The sequence below is a fragment of the Panthera pardus genome, unplaced genomic scaffold (assembly GCF_024362965.1).
Source record: "Panthera pardus isolate Hobbes unplaced genomic scaffold, ASM2436296v1 HiC_scaffold_2, whole genome shotgun sequence".
Classification (NCBI taxonomy): domain Eukaryota; kingdom Metazoa; phylum Chordata; class Mammalia; order Carnivora; family Felidae; genus Panthera; species Panthera pardus.
In genome coordinates this window covers 32799068-32818029 of record NW_026526765.1, presented here as the reverse complement: position 1 = coordinate 32818029, position 18962 = coordinate 32799068, and the positions used below count along the sequence as shown (strand labels likewise).

The 18962-nt window shown below is 40.8% G+C and overlaps 1 protein-coding gene across 6 annotated transcripts in view; it reads left to right on the top strand.

The window, feature by feature from the left end:
• PRKAA1 (protein kinase AMP-activated catalytic subunit alpha 1) overlaps positions 1–18962 on the top strand; it is a 45761-nt gene that overhangs the window by 6569 nt on the left and 20230 nt on the right. The window contains exon 1 of one of the 6 annotated variants that reach the window (XM_053906954.1): positions 2474–2633. The exons of 2 other annotated variants lie outside the window; for them this stretch is intronic. In XM_053906954.1, coding sequence (XP_053762929.1) covers positions 2507–2633 — 127 coding nt within the window. In that variant the 5' untranslated portion in view covers positions 2474–2506. Of the gene's footprint in view, positions 1–2473; positions 2634–4483; positions 4567–18962 lie in introns of those variants that run through there. 3 more of the 6 variants (XM_019464234.2, XM_019464235.2, XM_053906951.1) reach the window with 3 other exon arrangements.

Sequence of the window (18962 nt, the reverse complement as noted above, 5' to 3'; positions counted from 1 at the left end):
ATCAAGGTTGCTCCTGTAAAGTCACTCCTGTCCACTTATATTCCGATATACTCTGCTGACAATTGGGGCAGAGTTACAACTGATGGGTTTGGAAACTGGGGGTGAGCCACAGTTTGCCTTATCTTCACTTCTACCCTGTGACAATGTTGATTGAGCATGTGAATATTATCTGTCTTGGGTGGGAGAAATATAGAGAACTGTCACCCTAGACTATGAGCTCAAGGGTAGGGGCCACGGATTTTCATTTTGTATTTATCCACCGTGTGGCAGTGCTTGAAGAAAGAAAGGAGGAGGGTTTGTGGATGGATCAATGGGAGAATCAAAGGAAGAGAGGGTGGAAGAAAAGGTGACAGAAAACTTTTTAAAAGGAATGAAGGAAAGAGAAAAACCAAAGGATTAAAGGAGACTTATTATTTACTTTCTTAGAAACTTAACTGAATTCAGTGTTTAACTCAACATAAGGAAAGAAAAAAAAACAAAAAAACAACAACCCAGCAATAAAAGCTGCTTAAACAGAGACTATGGGAGACCAAATAAGGCGACCTCTAAGTTCCTATTCGATTCTTTGATCTAAGATGTTAGGTTTTTTTCCCCCAACAATGCTTTTGAGTAAACAGTGGCATTTAATGAATATTTATTAAATAAAATTATAATCTAAAACATTATAGCAGAAACAAACTGATTTTTCTGTTAAAAAAAAGTTTGTATTACTTTTTTAATTGGGTTTTCATAGTTTTGTGGAGATTGACAATTGGTTTGCAAAATTCAGCTTCAGTTTGCTCCCTTGTAAGATCCTCTGTGGCTTAACCACAAAGGGCTGAGGTACTTTGTGATTTTTTTCTTTTAGGTTAAAAGAAATAACAGAATTTTGCTAGGCTGAATTCTAGACATGATGCAAATTTAAAGTAATTTAAGATGATATTTCAGGGTAGGGGATTAAAGTTTTTTGGTATGTGTGTGTGTGTGTGTTTTCCCTGAGAGAATCTAGCAAACTATTTCTGCTTTGTAAAGATCCAAAATGTCTGAGCTGCAGAAACTCACAAGGCAAACAAGTAAAGGTGAAGAAACCAGACAGCAAAAATTACAACTGTGACCACTGCCCACCCCACAAATATGTCATAGTCAAAGACTTCTTCTTAAGTTTCTGGTCCTTCAGAATATGTACTGTCCATAAAAATTTATCCAGGGCTAGTTGTTAACTATTCTGTTTATCTGATCTAAGCTTAAGCTTTTGCTTCTTCTGCGGTGCCTCGGTTGGAACAAAGCCGTGCTTAATGCATGTTACTTTGATTTCATAAATAGCATATAAAAATCTGAGGAACCGGGTAGCTTTGGTTAGGAATAAAAAGGATAACATTTTTAGTCTTACTTTTTTATATTATTTTCTTGAAGAGCTCAACTCTTTGCCCACTGACACTGGCCCAAATGCTATGACTCTGCAAAATTGAGATATCTTGTTTTTTTAGACATTTGATTTTGCCCGTGTCAGCAGAATACAACTGAGTAGTGAACTGGCTTAACAATTTTAATATGAATAAGCATACTTTCTCTACTTCCTCTGTGATATGGCACGATCACGTCTGTATAGATAATAGAGTAAATTTTACTCATTGCAGGTACAATACATATTTGTCGACTGATCTGGTTGATGCAACTGTAAGCCTTTTTTCAGTTCAGAGTCTACATTTTACCGACACCCGAAAAATATTAATTCCTATGTCTGTAACATCCCATTGCTGAGCAAACACACATTCACAATATTCGCAACCTAATCCCTTCCAACAGAGCTTGCTTTGGGGAAGGAAATTTCAGAAAAAGCATCCAGAAGGAGGAAAGACCAACAACGCTACTTGAGCTGTCGAGGTGCCCAGTAACAACTTACTGGTTTAAAGTAACAACAACAACAACAACAAAGAGCAAGGGGAGGTGGGTGGAGAAACGGGAAACTCCATCAAAGATGCAACTGACAACTCCCAGCGGCTTTTAGATTCCATCCGAACAGGAAAAATGAAAAGGTTAGAAAGCAGTGGCAGGGCGGTGTCCCCTGCCATGTTTCAATTCACGCTGCGCTAGTAACGAGCCACGCAACTGCTTCACCAGGGCGGGCTTCCTCAGCGCCCAACTCTCCCCTCGGAATCACGAGGAGATCGGTCCCCCTGCCCAGGAGGAACGACCGGGGGAGACCGCTGCCGGCACAAACTCCGCCGCGGAGCCGAGGGGCTGCCGCCCGCCCCTGCAGCTCAGGAGGCCCTCGCCCGCGCGCAGGTGGGCGGGCGCCCCAGGCCCAAACGAAGCCGCGCGAGGCAGGGGGTCCCGGCGGCCCTCGCAGCGACCCCCGCCCGCCCCGCCAGGGGGAGCGTCTGTGCCCGACGGCCGGCGGCGGGGACCCGGCGGGCGGCGCTGGGTGGCGGCCCCGCGGCGCGGCTGCCCTCCCGCGTCCCCACCCCCCGCCCCGCCCGCCCCCGGCGCGGCCCTGCCCGCCCCCTCCGCCCCCTCCCGCGGCGCCATGCGCAGACTCAGTTCCTGGAGAAAGATGGCGACAGCCGAGAAGCAGAAACACGACGGGCGGGTGAAGATCGGCCACTACATCCTGGGGGACACGCTGGGCGTCGGCACCTTCGGCAAAGTGAAGGGTGAGGACCCCCGCCGCAAGGGCGGGCCCCGGCCCGCGATCCGGGCCACTTCCGCCTTCCTCGCCTCTTCATCCTCCCCCCGCCCCGGCGTTCCTCCTCTGCCGGGCTCGGCAGCCCCCGTCCGGGCTCCAGCGGGAGCGGAGCCCGCGGCCCCGCCGCGGGACTGCGGCGCGACCCTCCCCGGCGGGGTGGGGGTGGGGAGGGGACCGGTCGCCATGGCGACGGCGCCGCGGCCGGAGGGGCTCGCCCGTGCGAGGGGCGGGGATGCGGAGGTGCGAACTTTCCCAGGTGGGGCAGTCTGGCGCTGGGTGCAGGCGCCGGGGTCTCGGCGCCGAGCCCGGGCGAGAGGGCCTCCTGTTCGTTGGGGCTGTGCTCCCCGGGCTCAGGGCCGGCCCATCGTTTCCCCGGGAGTCCTCGGTATTGTCCGTATTTCCGTCCTCTTTAGGAGGTTCTCGACTTACCTGCCCCGGCTGATTCTCAAGTGTGAAATGTGTCGTTCCCCGCCTTCCTCCGCCCCCGCCCCCTCCCAGCTAAGCTTGCTTTGGGCTTAGCTTACGGAATTCAAAAAAGAGGGCCATCTCGTCCGGAAGGATGACTAATTTTTTTCGAAGCAGTTAATGAATATAAACTGGTCCTGTATTTGCGATGCATGGTTTATGTTTTGAATGCAGACTCCGTGCCTTTAGTGTTTCTGATTTATCAGTTTTGCAGTCTCTGTGTGCCAAACCTGGTAGGTAGTGCAGATGTTGCCTGCAGATAGTATTTATTAGCTCATTAATGTAGTTCGTTTCCATTTATTTGCACAGGATATTTTTAACAACTTAGTGCACATCATTTGAACTTTTTTAAGGAAAGTGGAATCTCTTATCCTTGTGTTTCAGCACAATATTCTGGAAATAACAAACTTGATCTCCAACCCACCAATTCTGGCACAAAAAGTGTTTTGTTTTGTTTTTTCTTTTTAAGTTTATTTATTTATTTTGAGGGGCAGAGAGAGAGAGAGAGACGGGGAGAGAAAGAATCCTAAGCCGGCTCCACGCTGTCAGTACAGAGCCACGTGCTCCATGCAAACCTGACATCATGACCTGAGGTGGAATCAAGAGTGAGTCCCTTAACTGATGGAGCCACCCAGGTGCCCATGGCACAAAAAGTTTAATTGCAAACCTTGTGAGACATAAGTTTTTTTTTCTTTAAAATATTTGACTTTGTTATTAGGGAGGTAGAGGAAGAAAGCATGGAACTGATAAATATAATTCATGCATTGGCTTTGGATAGATAATAACCTGTGACTTGCATATACTGAGCTCTTGGTAAATATTTGAGTTGAAAGAAAAAAAAAGTTGTGAAAGTCTGTGCAGTGAATTAACTAACTGAGCCTTGCTTTACCGGAGCTAAAATAAACATTTTCTGATTTTATCTAGGGATGGAAGAGGAGAACCCTTCCTTCTCTTGCCCTTTCTGAGTCATAGAACTGGAAAATTGCTGTATAGCCCACAGGGAAGCAACTGCCTAAGTCTTCTTATGAAAATCAGCAAGGCCAACAATGTAAGAAAGTAAGAAGCAAATGCCAGAATAGGGTAACAACAGCCATCAGGGTGGGTCTGTATTAGGCCAGTAAGATGTCTCTGTGCCCTTGAAGTTACTTATTTTGGGCTATGCTGTTTCTTTACTTGTTAGCAATCGCAAACTGCTTTTCCTTTTCAAGTATTTGTAAGACATGGTCATTAATGCCCCAAAATAGTCTTGATACCCTCACTCCTCCCAGTACTCTGCTTGGATTAGGATGCTCATCATTCTAATGTAGAACTGTGCAACGTCAGTTCTCATTTTCTTATTTGCTAGATGGCTTTTGGCATGGCAGATAGGAAAGCAAGAGGAAAATGTTCATGTTCTGGATTTGATCTGTGATGTGGCTGTAACATGAATCCCTCCAGTGAGTGCTGTTCTTTATCCTTCACTCTCTCACATGTGCCTGTCTTGAAGTACAAAATACTGTCCAAGTCAGCCTCTCCAAATGGACTAATATTGGCCAAATGTAGAAAGGCCAGTATTAGTCAAACAATCACATGTCTCATAGATAGGGTTAAATTTGTTCATAAATATATAAGTTGATATTAGTCAAAATCTTCAACCAGTGCTTTTTTCTTTTCTTTTTTTTTTTTTTTTAAGAGAGAGAGTGGGCATAAATGAGTGATGGGCAGAGAAAGGAGGGGAGAGAGAGAGAGAGAGAGAGAGAGAGAGAGAGAAGCAGGACTCATCCGAAGTGGGCCTGTGATTTTTTTTTTTTACCCAAAGCGGGGCACCTGAAGCAGGGCTCAAGCTCACGCATTGCAGGACTCGAACTCGCGAACCATAAGATCATGATGATCTGAGCTGAAATCAGATGCTTAACTGACTGAGCCACTCTCTTTCTGTGTTCTCTCTCCAAAGCAAGGAAACCTCAGCCTACCTCTCATGAGTCTCATTGGCTCATACAGTCCCTGGGGTCGGGGATGCCAGGTGCTTGTGTTTCTAAGTAGGTACCAGCAAGGGAGATCGCATTACTCTTGGGAGGACCGTGGCCCACTGTTAGATATGTGTGTGTGTGTGTGTGTGTGTGTGTGTGTGTGTGTGTGTGTGTGTTTGGTGGGGGCATCTTCTTATCTTCTTCTGAAGTACTTATTGGGAGACAGAATAAATACTTTACACAGAAATGGGTATTAATTGTTAGGAGAAAGAAAAGGGGGCCTAGATGCTCAGGGAGCAGGCAGAAATAACCTATGACAGTGGCGATGTTGGCAACTTTCACTAGCCTTAATTTGACAAGAATTTTTATGACTGCTACAATTAGCCATATATTTCAATGGAGTTAATTCAGAGTATATGCAGCTTTTAAAATTAGTTATACACTTTGGTAAATTTAACATAGAAAAGGAATGTAATAGAAGATGTGATACTGATATGCAGAAAAATTCCTGATATGATATTTCATGCTTAGAGGGACTGTGAATTTGCAGTGATTATTTTGTTTCTTATTACAGTCTAAAAAAGTCCTTTGGTAACTTAATGCCAGCGTTTTGAGGGGAAGGTTTAAACAGACAACTCGGGTTGGTTTGGGATTACGCTTGAATTATCTTTTTTATTTCCAAGTTCTCTTTTTTTTCTTTCTTTTTCCTGGTTGTCAAGGTGTTAGTCTCCATTCCCGCACAGAGTCCACTCACTTTTCCCCAGGTACAACCATTATAAAAGCACAGATGAGCACAGTCATGTTATTGTTGCAGTAAATTAAAATGGCACTTTCTGTTAAGTTTTCCAAGAGAAGAGAAGATGGTCTTTTTAGTGGTGTAGGTGGTCTCTAGCAAATGAGTTGTTTATACATATAATCTATTAATTAAGTTGGTATTTTTCTACATAAAACTGCAGTTTCAGGTAAATAGGCCACTGTTCACTTTGTGAATGAATCACAGTAGAAGTTATTTAAAAATTTAAGGAGGGTGTGTCTGCTGTAACTCTTAATCTTGGGGTCATGAGTTTAAGGCCCTACATTGGTATGGAGCTTACTAAAAAAAAATCTTTAAGGACAAAAAACTATATACACACACACACACACACACACACACACCAGCATCGGTAGATCTCAAGTTTATAAGGGTAGGCCACAAAAAACAAAGAAGTAGAAGAACATGTACAGTCATGCTGTTTATATAATTTTTTTAAATTCTTTTTTGGGGGGTATTTGTTTATTTTTGAGAGAGAGAGAGCACGAGCAGAGGAGGGGCAGAGAGGGAGACACAGAATCCGAAGCAGGCTCCAGGCTCCTAGCTGTCAGCACAGAGCCCGACTTGGGGCTTGAACCCATGAACTGTGAGATCATGACCTGAGCCTAAGTTGGATGCTCTACCGACTGAGCCACTCAGGCTCCCCATATAAATTTTAAAGTCATGCAAAAACACTCAGACATTCCTAATGCGAGTAAATTGGTACAGTGTTTATTAAAGTTAACCCACCAATTCAACTTCTAGGAATTTATCTTATAGATACACTCCTGTGTGAAATAATGAGTTATTCATTGATATATTGTTTATAGATACAAGAGGTTGAAAGTAACTTTTCTAATAGGATAGTAGTTAAATTATGGTCAGCTGTGCAGTGATACATCCTGCAAACGTTAAAAACAAAAGCAGGAGACTTTATATAATTTCGGGAACAATTTCTAAGGTGTATTTTTAGGGGGAGAAATACGGCTAGTCAAACAAATGTGTATAGTATACCTACCATTTGTGTATAAAAAAACAGGAGCCAAAAGGTATTTAAGTGTAACTACTTGCATATGTGTGGAGTGTTCCTTTAAAGATACACATAAAACAGTTACATTAGTTGGTCAGTTACATTATATTAGATACACATAAAACAGCTACATTAGGTAGCAGGGGGACATTTCACTGTATATCCTTTTGTAGTGTTTAATGCAGGTATTACGTTTTGAAAAGAATGTATAAAATTTGTAGAAATAAACATAGGGAAAACATTGTTAAAATATTGTTTATGTGTTCCTGTATGTGGAGCAGACAAACATTCAAGGTAGTGGTTACCTCTGGGAAGGGGGAGAGGAGCAAGGGATCTAGGAGGAGGCGTTCAGAGCTTCTCCTGCATTTGCATTTTTGCAGTGTTGTGTTGGCCGACTGGTGGTGGGTGGCACATGGCGGACATCTGGTTTGCCGTTTGGGATGCTTGAAGTGTTTTGTTAAGAAAACCTACCTTTCTCACATTTCCACCTTTTAAAACTCACTCCTCTCTAGGATTATTTCCCTTCTGCTTTAAGATACGAGATTTTCTGACTCTTAGAATTTTAGAGTTGGTAGCTAATCGTTGACGAATCTGCTGTTCGTGTGAGGGAGATGTGAATTCTGGGAGCCTGTGCTGTGAGTGGCCTACAAGCCTTCCATGGCAGAAATACCCGTTTCCATTTTGTTCAAAAACGGTATCTTAGAACTACTGGAAAGCAGTGACAGTCTCAAGAGCAAATTTTGAGCTTTGGGAGGGGGGTGTGGTTGACTTGATGCCTATTTTGCCGACAATAGGGTCCGCTTGTTACCGTTGACTGACTGTGTAGCAGCAGTTAATTTGGCTGCAACTGAGTTTAGTCAATGCAGAATCTTTTGCTTAGTTTTGAGAAAGCAGTTCAGAGTTTGATACCGTGCCAAACCTTTTTCCCAGTTCTGCAGAGATAGATGGTAGAATACGTAGGTCTTAAGACTCGGAGTCAGAAGACCTATCCCAACTTGATCATATAATAGCTTTACTTCATCGAATTACATAATCGCTCAGAGCCTCCTAATTACCTGTATCATAGGTTTGTTGTGAGGCTCAAATGTGATAATGTGTTTTTTTCCTAAGCTGTTATATACTATATTTTCAAAAGTTTTATGCTACTGAAGTTCTAATATTGAAGTTTGTTGGTAATTGGGTTCAAGGCAAATATTTGTTCCCATAATTAAGGAAAAGAACAGATTACCGTATCATAGCTTTAAATTACCAAGCTTTTGCTGGGAAGAAAGAGGAAGAAAGACAATATTCAGAAGGGCTATTGCCTACTCTAAAAGAGAAAATATTTGAGTCATCAGTGTTGGGACATTATTTGAAAACCTCAGAGGGAAAAGCCTGTATCCAAAGAAGACAGATTAAAAATGTTTAACTGGTTTCTCTACCCGGTGCTTCAGAGCCATTATTGTGTTAATATTCATAGTGCTTTCCCAAAAGGGAGAACATACATCCTGTCCCAAATGTGTCTTCTGTCCTAGTATATTGTAGGGCATACTTCATAAAATTCATTGTGATAATTTTAGTTTTATGATTTTTCTAGCCTATAGAAAATTCAAATTCCCAAATTAGAACATTGGAGAGGGGGCTGTAAGAGTTGACTCCTGATAGGCTGTGAAGGGGAGGACACAACTTCAAAATGCAGAAAACCATGGAGCTGGAACAAATAGCCTAGGAGTAAGAAGTCCTATCCTGCTAACTCCCACAGATGTCACTGTGTGAAGGCACAGGGGAGTAAATGACGCTCATACAAGGTGAACATTTGCTTGGTTCCCATTCATTTTGTACAGTGTATCCCATTTAAGAATTCTGGGCATGTGTAGTACAGATTAGAAAACCTGTTTTCAGAAAAGATTACTTTTGTTAACTTGTTAATTTTAATGGTGAATTTCAAATATGAGAAAAAACTATTCGTTTCCTAGGGCTGCAGTAACAAAGTACCACAAACTGAGTGGTTTAGAACAACAGAAATTTATTCTTTCATAGTTCTGGAGGCCTAAAGTCCGAAATTAAGGGGTTTGTAGGGTTATACTCCTTCTGAAGGCTCTTGGTGAGAACCTTTTCCTTGCCTTTTCCAGCTTTTGGTGGCTCCTGGTGTTTCTTAGCTTGTGGTAGCAAAACTGTAGTCTCTGCCTTTGTCTTCCAGTGGCCTCCTGTAGGTGTGTCTGTGTTCTCTCTTCTTATTTAGGACAACATTCATTAAATACAGAACCCACTTTAAAGCTAGGATGATTTCATTTTGAGATCCACACCTGATTACATTTGCAAATACCCTATTTCCACATAAGATCACATTCTGGGCTGTAGGGGCACTATTCAACCCATTACACTTGCCATTTTATATGCTTTTGGTTTTATGATCTTGGTTTCTCCCTTATAATACTTTAATGTTTGAGAGACTTTTTAAAACTTTTTGAAAACAATGTTTATTTATTTATTTTGAGAGAGAGAGAGAGTGCGCGTGTGAGCGAGCACACACGTGTTCGTGTGCTCTTGTGAGCAGGGGAGGGGCAGAAAGAATCCCAAGCAGGCTCCCTGCTGTCAGCACAGAGCCCAACGTGGGGCTTGATGTTACAAACTGAGATCATGACCTGAGCCAAAATCAAGAGTTGGATGCTTAACTGACTGAGCCACCCAGGTGCCTCAGTTTTTGAGAAACTTTCAATTGGTTTGCTAGAATGAATAAAGTGTGTTCTTGGTATCTTGTCTTAAAATGTTGAAATTGATGAGGCAGGTTTTTGGTAGACTGAATTAATTTTCTAGTACAGGAAAAATATCACAGGAGCGGTGCCAGACACATAGTAGGTGCAGGTACTCAACTATTTCTTCTTTTTTTAATTTTTTATTTATTTTTTAAATTTACCTCCAAGTTAGTTATCATATAGTGCAACAATGATTTCAGGAGTAGATTCCTTAATGCCCCTTACCCATTTAGCCCATCCCCCCTCCCACAACCCTTAGTTTGTTCTCCGTATTTATGAGTCTCTTATGTTTTTGTCCCCTTCCCTGTTTTTATATTATTTTTGCTTCCCTTCCCTTACGTTCATCTGTTTTGTCTCTTAAAGTTCTCAGATGAGTGAGGTCATACGATTTTTGTCTTTCTCTGACTGACTAATTTCCCTTAGCAGAATACCCTCCAGTTCCATCTACGTAGTTGCAAATGGCAAGATTTCATTCTTTCTGATTGCTGAGTAATACTCCATTGTACAAATATACCACATCTTCTTTATCCATTCATCCATCGATGGCCATTTGGGCTCTTTCCATACTTTGGCTCTTGTTGATAGTGCTGCTATAAACATGGGGGTGCACGTGTCCCTTCGAAACAGCATATCTGTATCCCTTGGATAAATACCTAGTAGTGCAATTGCTGGGTCGTAGGGTAGTTCTATTTTTAATTTTTTGAGGAACCTCCATACTGTTTTCCAGAGTAGTTGCACCAGTTTTCATTCCCACCAGCAGTGCAAAAGAGATCCTCTTTCTCTGCATCCTTGCCAACATCTGTTGTTGACTGAGTTGTTAATGTTAGCCATTCTGACTGGTGTGAGGTGGTATCTCATTGTGGTTTTGATTTGTGTTTCCCTGATGATGAGTGATGTTGAGCATTTTTTCTTGTGTTGGCTGGCCATCTGGATGTCTTCTGTATAGAAGTGTCTATTCATGTCTTCTGCCCATTTCTTCACTGGATTATTTGTTTTTTGGGTGTTGAGTTTGAGAAGTTCTTTACAGATTTTGGATACTAACCCTTCATCTGATATGTCGTTTGAAATGTCTTCTCCCATTCCGTTGGTTGCCTTTTAGTTTTGCTGATTGTTTCCTTCGCTGTGCAGAAGCTTTTTATTTTAATGAGGTCCCAATAGTTCATTTTTGCTTTTGTTTCCCTTGCCTCCAGAGACATGTTGAGTGGTACTCAACTATTTCTTAATGAACAAAGTTTTAGAATAACTCTTATTGGCATGTGAGAATTCAGTCTATTATTCTTTTCAAAACTGTGAGCCTATAAATTAAGGATTCCTCTGATATGTTCCACTTCTTAGACTTATCCTTTATTAAAAGGATATCTGTATCTGTATTATTATACTATGTAATGCCCTTTTAGGATTATCTTTTTAGGGGTGCTTGGGTGGGTCAGTTGGTTAAGCGTCCGACTTCAGCTCAGGTCATGATCTTGCAGTCTGTGAATTCCAGCCTGCGTCGGGCTCTGTGCTGACAGCTCAGAGCCTGGAGCCTGCTTAGGATTCTGTGTCTTCCTCCCTCTCTCTCTCTGCCCCTCCCCTGCTCATGCTCGCTCTCTCTCTCTCAAAAATAAATAAAACAATAAATTTAAAAAAAGGATTATCTTTTTAAAAAAGTTATCATGGGGTACCTGGATGGCTCAGTTGGTTAAGTGTCCGACTTCGGCTCAGGTCATGATCTGACGGTTCCTGGATTCGAGCCCCACGTCGGGCTCTGTGCTCACAGCTCAGAGCTTGGAGCCTGCTTCATATTCTGTGTCTCCCTCCCTCTCTGTTCCTCCCCAGCTCACAGTCTGTCTTTCTGTCTGTCTCTCAACAATACATAAACATTTAAAAAAAATTTAAAAATAGCTTTATAAAAAAATTAAAAAGTTATCACATTTCACTTACTGTTTTGGGGAAAGCACAAGTTTTTGAGCTAGATCTGGGTTCATGTTTTGATTTTACTAACCACCAGCTATAGGCCTTTGGGCAAGTTATTTCATCTTCCTGTGCCTCAGTTACCTGTCAAGTGTTGCTAATAGTATCAGTCTTCCAGAGTTGGTTAGAGTTAGAGGGTCAGTAGGTTTGGACACAAAGTGGCTGTGTCATCATGCCTATTAATTACTAAGTTGTGTATCTTAATTAAATTGTTATGTGTTGCAAATCAATTAGATTTATATTTAAAAATAGTATTTGTTTACAAAAATGTGATTTAAGCTGAGTCAAATTACTCTGCGCTCTTCTATGACTGAATAAGCGTTCCTATAGTTTTTAGGTATTAGGTGAAATCACCGTCAAGGACTTGGTGCCAAGTGTATATGTCTAGCACTAATATGTTGAAAATTAACCAAAGTCAGGAAAGGGTCGAACTTTGGAAGCTAGAAATCTCAGGATTGATGGTTGATGGAAGGGGGAAGGATGGAGCAGGTTGGTGGAATTGAAGCTTATGAAGATGGGAGCTAGATGGATAGAAATCATAGCTATTAATTATTTAGCACTTATGTGCTTAAAGGGATGCTACTGACTCTAAGTGGATAAGGGGCACAAATCAAAGAGCTGAGATAATTGGCCGTGTGTGGATTAAACCAGAAAATTTAGAGCTGATTAGATAGGTAGAGGGGGCAGGTCTGGGAGCGATTGAAAATAAGTAGCCCTAAATGGTAATAGCCACCATTTATTCATCAAGCATTTACTGTGCTGGACACTTTGGAAAGTGCTTTACAAACCCTACCTCATGTATTCCTTATAGTCACCCTTGTGTATGTGGTATTCTTATTTTTACAGACAACTGAATAGAAGGTTGAAGTTACTTAACTTTCCCAGGTCAAACATTTAGTAAATACCTTCATACACAGAACCCAGGTCTGCATGACTACAAAGTCTATGCTTTGTACACAGACTGCCTTCTTATGTGAAAGGAGAATGGGGCATTCAACCTGTTACTGAAAAATGTGAATCTAACACCCATCGTTTTTTCTTTTTTTTCTTCCCTTTGGGATTTTTGAATTGTAAAGAATATAAAACAGTACGTAAAATATGAAAAAAAAACCACTATAGAATAACTTTTAATTTTGGTACATTATCATTTTCTTTTTTTTAAATTTTCTTTTTTCTTTTTTAAAATGTACATCCAAATTAGTTAGCATATAGTGAAACAGTGATTTCAGGAGTAGCTTCCTTAATGCCCCCTACCCATTTAGCCCACCCCTGCCTCCCACAACCCCTCCAGTAAGCCTCAGTTTGTTCTCCATATTTAAGAGTCTCTTAGGTTTTGTCCCCCTCCCTGTTTTTATATTATTTTTGTTTCCCTTCCCTTGTGTCCATCTGTTTTGTCTCTTAAATTCCTCATATGAGTGAAGTCATATGATTTTTGTCTTTCTCTGACTAATTTCACTTAGCATCATACCCTCCAGTTCCATCCACGTAGTTGCAAATGGCAAGATTTCATTTTTTTGATTGCCGAGTAATCCTCCATTGTGTATATATACCACATCTTCTTTATCCATTCATCCATCGATGGCCATTTGGGCTCTTTCCATACTTTGGCTATTGTTGGTAGTGCTGCTGTAAACATTGGGGTGCACGTGCCCCTTCAAAACAGCATACCTGTATCCCTTGGATAAATGCCTAGTAGTGCAGTTGCTGGGTCGTAGGGTAGTTCTATTTTTAATTTTTTGAGGAACCTCCATACTGTTTTCCAGAGTGGCTGCACCAGCTTGCATTTCCAGGCACATTGTCATTTACATAGAAATATTTTTGGTATAGGTAGACAATGTAGAATACATATGTTTTTGTTTGCTCTTTTCATGATTATAAGAACATTTTCTATAGTCTTCCTCTGAGAGAGAGTTGGAATAACAATGTATTAAACTGTTCTCTAAAATTGGTCATTTAGTCTTTTCTTAAATAAAACACTATAATAAAAATAATTATGTACATGTTAAAATGTACTTAATTCTAAGTTAAATTCCGAGGAACTATATAAAAAATATATATCACTCTTTCTCTTAAAAAATTTTTTTTAGGGGCGCCTGGGTGGCGCAGTCGGTTAAGCGTCCGACTTCAGCCAGGTCACGATCTCGTGGTCCGTGAGTTCGAGCCCCGCGTCAGGCTCTGCGCTGATGGCTCGGAGCCTGGAGCCTGTTTCCCATTCTGTGTCTCCCTCTCTCTCTGCCCCTCCCCCGTTCATGCTCTGTCTCTCTCTGTCCCAAAAATAAATAAAAAACGTTGAAAAAAAAATTAAAAAAAAAAAATTTTTTTTTAAATGTTCATTCTTGAGATAGAGCATGAGTGGGGGAGGGGCAGAGAGAGAGGGAGACCCAGAATCCCAAGCAGGCTCCAGGTTCTGAGTTATCAGCATAGAGCCTGACGCAGGGCTCAGACCCACAAACCGTGAGATCATGACCTGAGCCAAACTCGGACGCTTAACCAACTGAGCCACCCAGGTGCCCCAAAATCACTCTTAATGCGGTCTAGTATATCAGCTGTCTTTTTCTTCCCCTGAAATGTTTCTATTGGTTTGCCAGCCATGAAAAAGGAATTAGTGCACTAATTTTCCCTTAAAAAAACAAACTGATCATGTACCCTGCTTATTTACTTAGCTGTGTGTGTGTGTGAGAGAGAGAGAGAGACAGAGAGGTTGAATTTGATCTCTACAGTGGCTGTTACGACACCTTTCTCCTCCCTGTTACTGTTCAATTTTTGTTTGAATACTATTTGTACAGTCATACTTCTGTGATTTCTGTTGTTTCAGAAATGAAGATATGCCTCTATTTCTTCTAAGTAATCTCTAATTTGATGAAATGCTCAGGTATTAGAACAATGTCTTTAGTCGTACTTTGGTTATTGATTTCGTTCTGTTTACTTACTCTTCTTTTACTGGGGAGGGACTTCTATTATTCATAGGTGGAATAGTATTTATTCTCTACTCGCTATTACTCATGAGTTGAATTTCACTTGATTTCCTGTTCTTTGTCTATCAGCATCCATCCTTTGAGTGCTAATTTTGATTTCTTCCTAATTTTTGGTATGTTTACAATAAAATTTTCTCATATTTTTACAACTTACTGCTTTCTAATTGTTGTAAAATTCATCTTGCTCTGCTCTTCCTCTTATATTTCCTTTTTTGTTTAAAATATTTTATTTTATTTATTAAAATTTTTTAAAAATATTTGTTTTTGAGAGATAGAGAGACAGAATGTCTCGGTGGAGGAACAGAGAGAGAGGGAGACACAGTCTGAAGCAGGCTCCAGGCTCTGAGCTGTCAGCACAGAGCCCAAGGTGGAGTTCCAACCTGCAAACTGTGAGATCATGACCTGAGCTGAAGTAAGACGCTTAACTGACTGAGACACCTAGGTGCCCCTTTATTTTTATTTTTTTTAAATGGGCTTAACGCCCAGTGCAGAGCCCAGTGCAGGGCTTGAACTTAAAACCCTGAGATCAAGACCTGATCTGAGATGGAGAGTAGGACGCTTAACTGACTGAGCCACCCAGGCACTCCTTAAAAGATTAAAATCTTTTAAAATAATGTAAACATAAATGTTTGAGTAATTTCTACACCCAATGTGGGTTCGAACTTACAACCCTGAGATCAAGAGGCGCATGCTCTACTGACTGAGCCAGCCAGATGCTCTGTAACTTCTGTATTTCTTATCACCTTGTGATAGTTCATTTTTTCTACAACATTCATGTATTCTTGGGTTCATGTTTTAAATGTTCATGTTTTAATTAATGTCTGTTCTTCTTGCTTTATTCTTTTGTACTTTAAAAAACTTTTTGGTTTTTCCTACCTTACAGTTATTTTGGTCATCTTCAGAGGCCAGGAAGGTCCCAGGGACCCAGGTTGCTTTTGGTCAGTTCTGTTTTCTGTGGCAATGTTAACTGGTATGTAGCAGATGTTCAGTACATGAAATGAATTTGAAAGAATACTTTGAGTCTCTATTGCAGTTCCTTCTTTAATGATAGAATGCACATCTGGAGTTTTGATAAGACCCATTGTTTTTTGGGTGCCTGGGTGGCTCAGTTGGTTGAGTGACCTACTCTTGATTTTGGCTCAGGTCATGATCCCAGGGTCATGGGATCCCTGACATGGGATCAAGCCTTGCGTCAGGTTCCATACTGAGTGTGAAGTCTGCTTAAGATTCTCTCCCTGTCTTCCTCAGCCCCTCTACTTTGTGCATGCTCTCTTTAAAAAAAAAAAAAAAAAAAAAAAAAGACTCTGTTGTTGCATAGTTAATCTGGGTTGAGATTAGGTTGAGCAGGGTATCCTATGAGAGGAGACTGGTTGATTTGTGATGAATTGGGAGTTCAGTCCCAAATGGATTCTGCTTTAACATTCCTTCTGATTCAGAGTCTGCCAGTAGTATCCAGTATTGTGGCTATTTCCCAGTCCTGTTTCAGCTATGCAGTTAATGGGAGAGAGTTTCTACTAAGCCATTGCTTGGAGATTTTGGGGGTAGTTCAGACAGATGAGATTACTACTTCAGGTATCAATAAACTAGGTCTCAACACACTAAGATACTTCCTGAATTAGGGTTTAACAGTCAATTTGACTGCACTTAATCACATCTGATTGGTGTAGGAGATTGGAGAAAGCCTTATCCAAAATTAGAATGTGCTTCCAATTTTCAGTCCCATTTCAGCTGTGATTATAGGTTTTTCTTTGTTACTGATTTCATGTGTATTTTAATTAGTTTTTGATGGAAGTATGTCCAGTGTATTCCTATTCTACCATCTTTCAGGAAAGTTCTATATTTTCTTAGCCGTGGGTGGTTTTGAGATTAGTCAAGCTATACAAATGGTGGTTATAAGAAAATTTAGAGATTCCATTTACATTGTAGTAGTTTGAAACTGGCATTTTTGATTCTGTGATAATGCTTTGGGTTAGGGTAGACTATGTTGCAGTTGTATATTTGTTCACTTGCTGGGAAGATGTACATTCCAGAGGTATTGTGCAGGTTAAAGAATCTGGACAAAGTAGGAGGTGAATTTAGGTGATAAATTGTATTTTTGAGAAGGATTGAGACTTACTGTGACTTAAACAGTTTTCTTGGAGTCTTAATGCTTTTTTCTGCAAGTGTGAAATACCTGTATAACTTACCTTGGATTTAATATTATTAATTAAAACATTTAAGGAAAATAGCAAATGCTTAAAAAAATTCGAAGTAATTAGAAACTACCCCATCCCCTGACCTTCTCAACTGAAGGGAGCGTGGGGGGCAGAGAAGCCCATCACTCATTGTCTTGGTTGGCCTGGTGGGGGGAAGATGTTGAATTATTGAAAACCATTGGACTAGATGATCTGTAAAGTTCTCTTTAGTTCTAAAATTTTATTGTTAAGTCACCAAGAGCACCTATTAAGTGAGGAGCAATCAGTGAGTTTTGTCTTTAGAAAGCTAATTTAATTATCTTGTTGCTCCCCTGCTTAAAAACATGCAGTGGTTCATAATCCTTGAGGGTTTCTAAAGGGTGGGCAAGCTCAACTCCATCCCAAATCCCAGATCAAGCAGGAAAGCCTATTTAGATTGGAATAGTGAGAAAAAGTCTTTGTTTAAAATAATGTTTTAAACACAAGAAGTTTAAATCTTTTTTAAAAAAACTTATTTAGTTTGAGAGAGAGAACACACGCTCATGTGTGCATGCATGAGCAGGGGAGAGGCAGAGTGAGAGAGGGAGAGAGAGAATCCCAAGCAGGCTCCATGCTGTCAGTGCAGAACCCAAGGTGGGGCTCGATCCCACGATCTTGAGATCACAACCTGAGCTGAAATCGAGAGTCAGATGTTTGACCGACTGCCACCCAGGCACCCCTAAACACAAGAAGTTTAAATTATCAATATTGAGTTTTCAACTTGGAAATGATAAAAAGTATCATAATTACCTGCTAAGGGCTGCCATAACAAAATACCTCAGCCAGAATGGCTTGAACAGCAGTTTATTTTCTTACAGTCTGGAGGCTAAACATTGGAGATCAAGGTTTCAGAAGGGTTGATACCTTCTGAGGCTTTCTCCTTAGCTTGCAGATGGCTGCCTCTTCCCTGTGTCCTCCCAGGGTTTCCCGTGTGAACCCCTGCTCTCTCTCTCTCTCTCTGTGTACAGATTTACTCTTATAAAGATACACCAGTCAGGGGGTATTCAGACCTACCTGATCTATTTCAACAGTCACTTTTTTACAGGCCCTATTTCCACGTACTGTCACATTCTGAGAGGGAGGGTTCCAACATGAATTTCGGGGGGAGACACAATTCAGCACATAACATACATAAATAACTAAGAAGGAATTTCTTATTTATCATTACCTTTGCCTTTCAGTTGGTAATTACCAAGATCACCAGGGAAAGCTCTCAGCTATTGGTCTTGGTCTTACAAACTATGTTCTACTTTAGAAGACAGCATTTTCTTCCTAAAAAGCTAAAACCCTAAACCACTTATTAAAAAAAAAATTGATACATGTATATTTCAAAAAGTCAAATAGTGCTAAGAGGTGTATTTATAAAACAATTCCTTACCCACACTCTCAACTCTTAGCTGTTTTTTCTTGTATTTATCTCTAGGTTGTTTTTTTTTAAACCTCCATATTTCAAATTGATCCATGCATGTGTACAAACTATTTCTTAATTCTTGTCAGATTTTTATTGTTGTTGTTGAGTTTCTGTTAGAATAGATATGGATTTCAGTTCTCTTACACCTTTTCCTCTACACCCTCATTCTCCTAATAATTATATCATAGTTAAAAAACCCTACATTTAGCATTTCATAATTGTGACTGTGTAAAAACTGTGTAAAAATTATATCATAATTAAAAAACCCTACATTTAGCATTTCATAATTGTGACTGTGTAAAAACTATTGCCAAGGCAATACTGTGACTATATATATTTTTTAAATGTTCATTTATTTTGAGAGGGGGCTGGTAGAGAGAGAGAGGGAGACAGAGAATCCCAAGCAGTTTTCATGCTCGGTGTGGAGTCCCTTGTGGGGCTTGATCTTATGACCCCAAGATCATGACCTGAGCTGATATCAAGAGTTGGATGCTCAAGTGAGCCACCCAGGTGCCCTGTGACTATATTTTCTTACATTACTTTTCATTTTTCCTGGAGTTATTAAGTTAACCTTGGTTTGTCCATTTTCTTAGTTTTCTTTAAACCTGAGGCTAAATTTCCTGTATCTTCAAATGCTTTTGTAAAATCTCTCTCAATACAGCATTCCAAACTTTCAAACCTATAAAATAATTTATCTGCCCCCTCCCCTCCCCCCCCCCCCCCCCCCCCAATCTTGGCTCCTCTGTCACATTTCTGTCTGGATTTGTTGCCTCTAG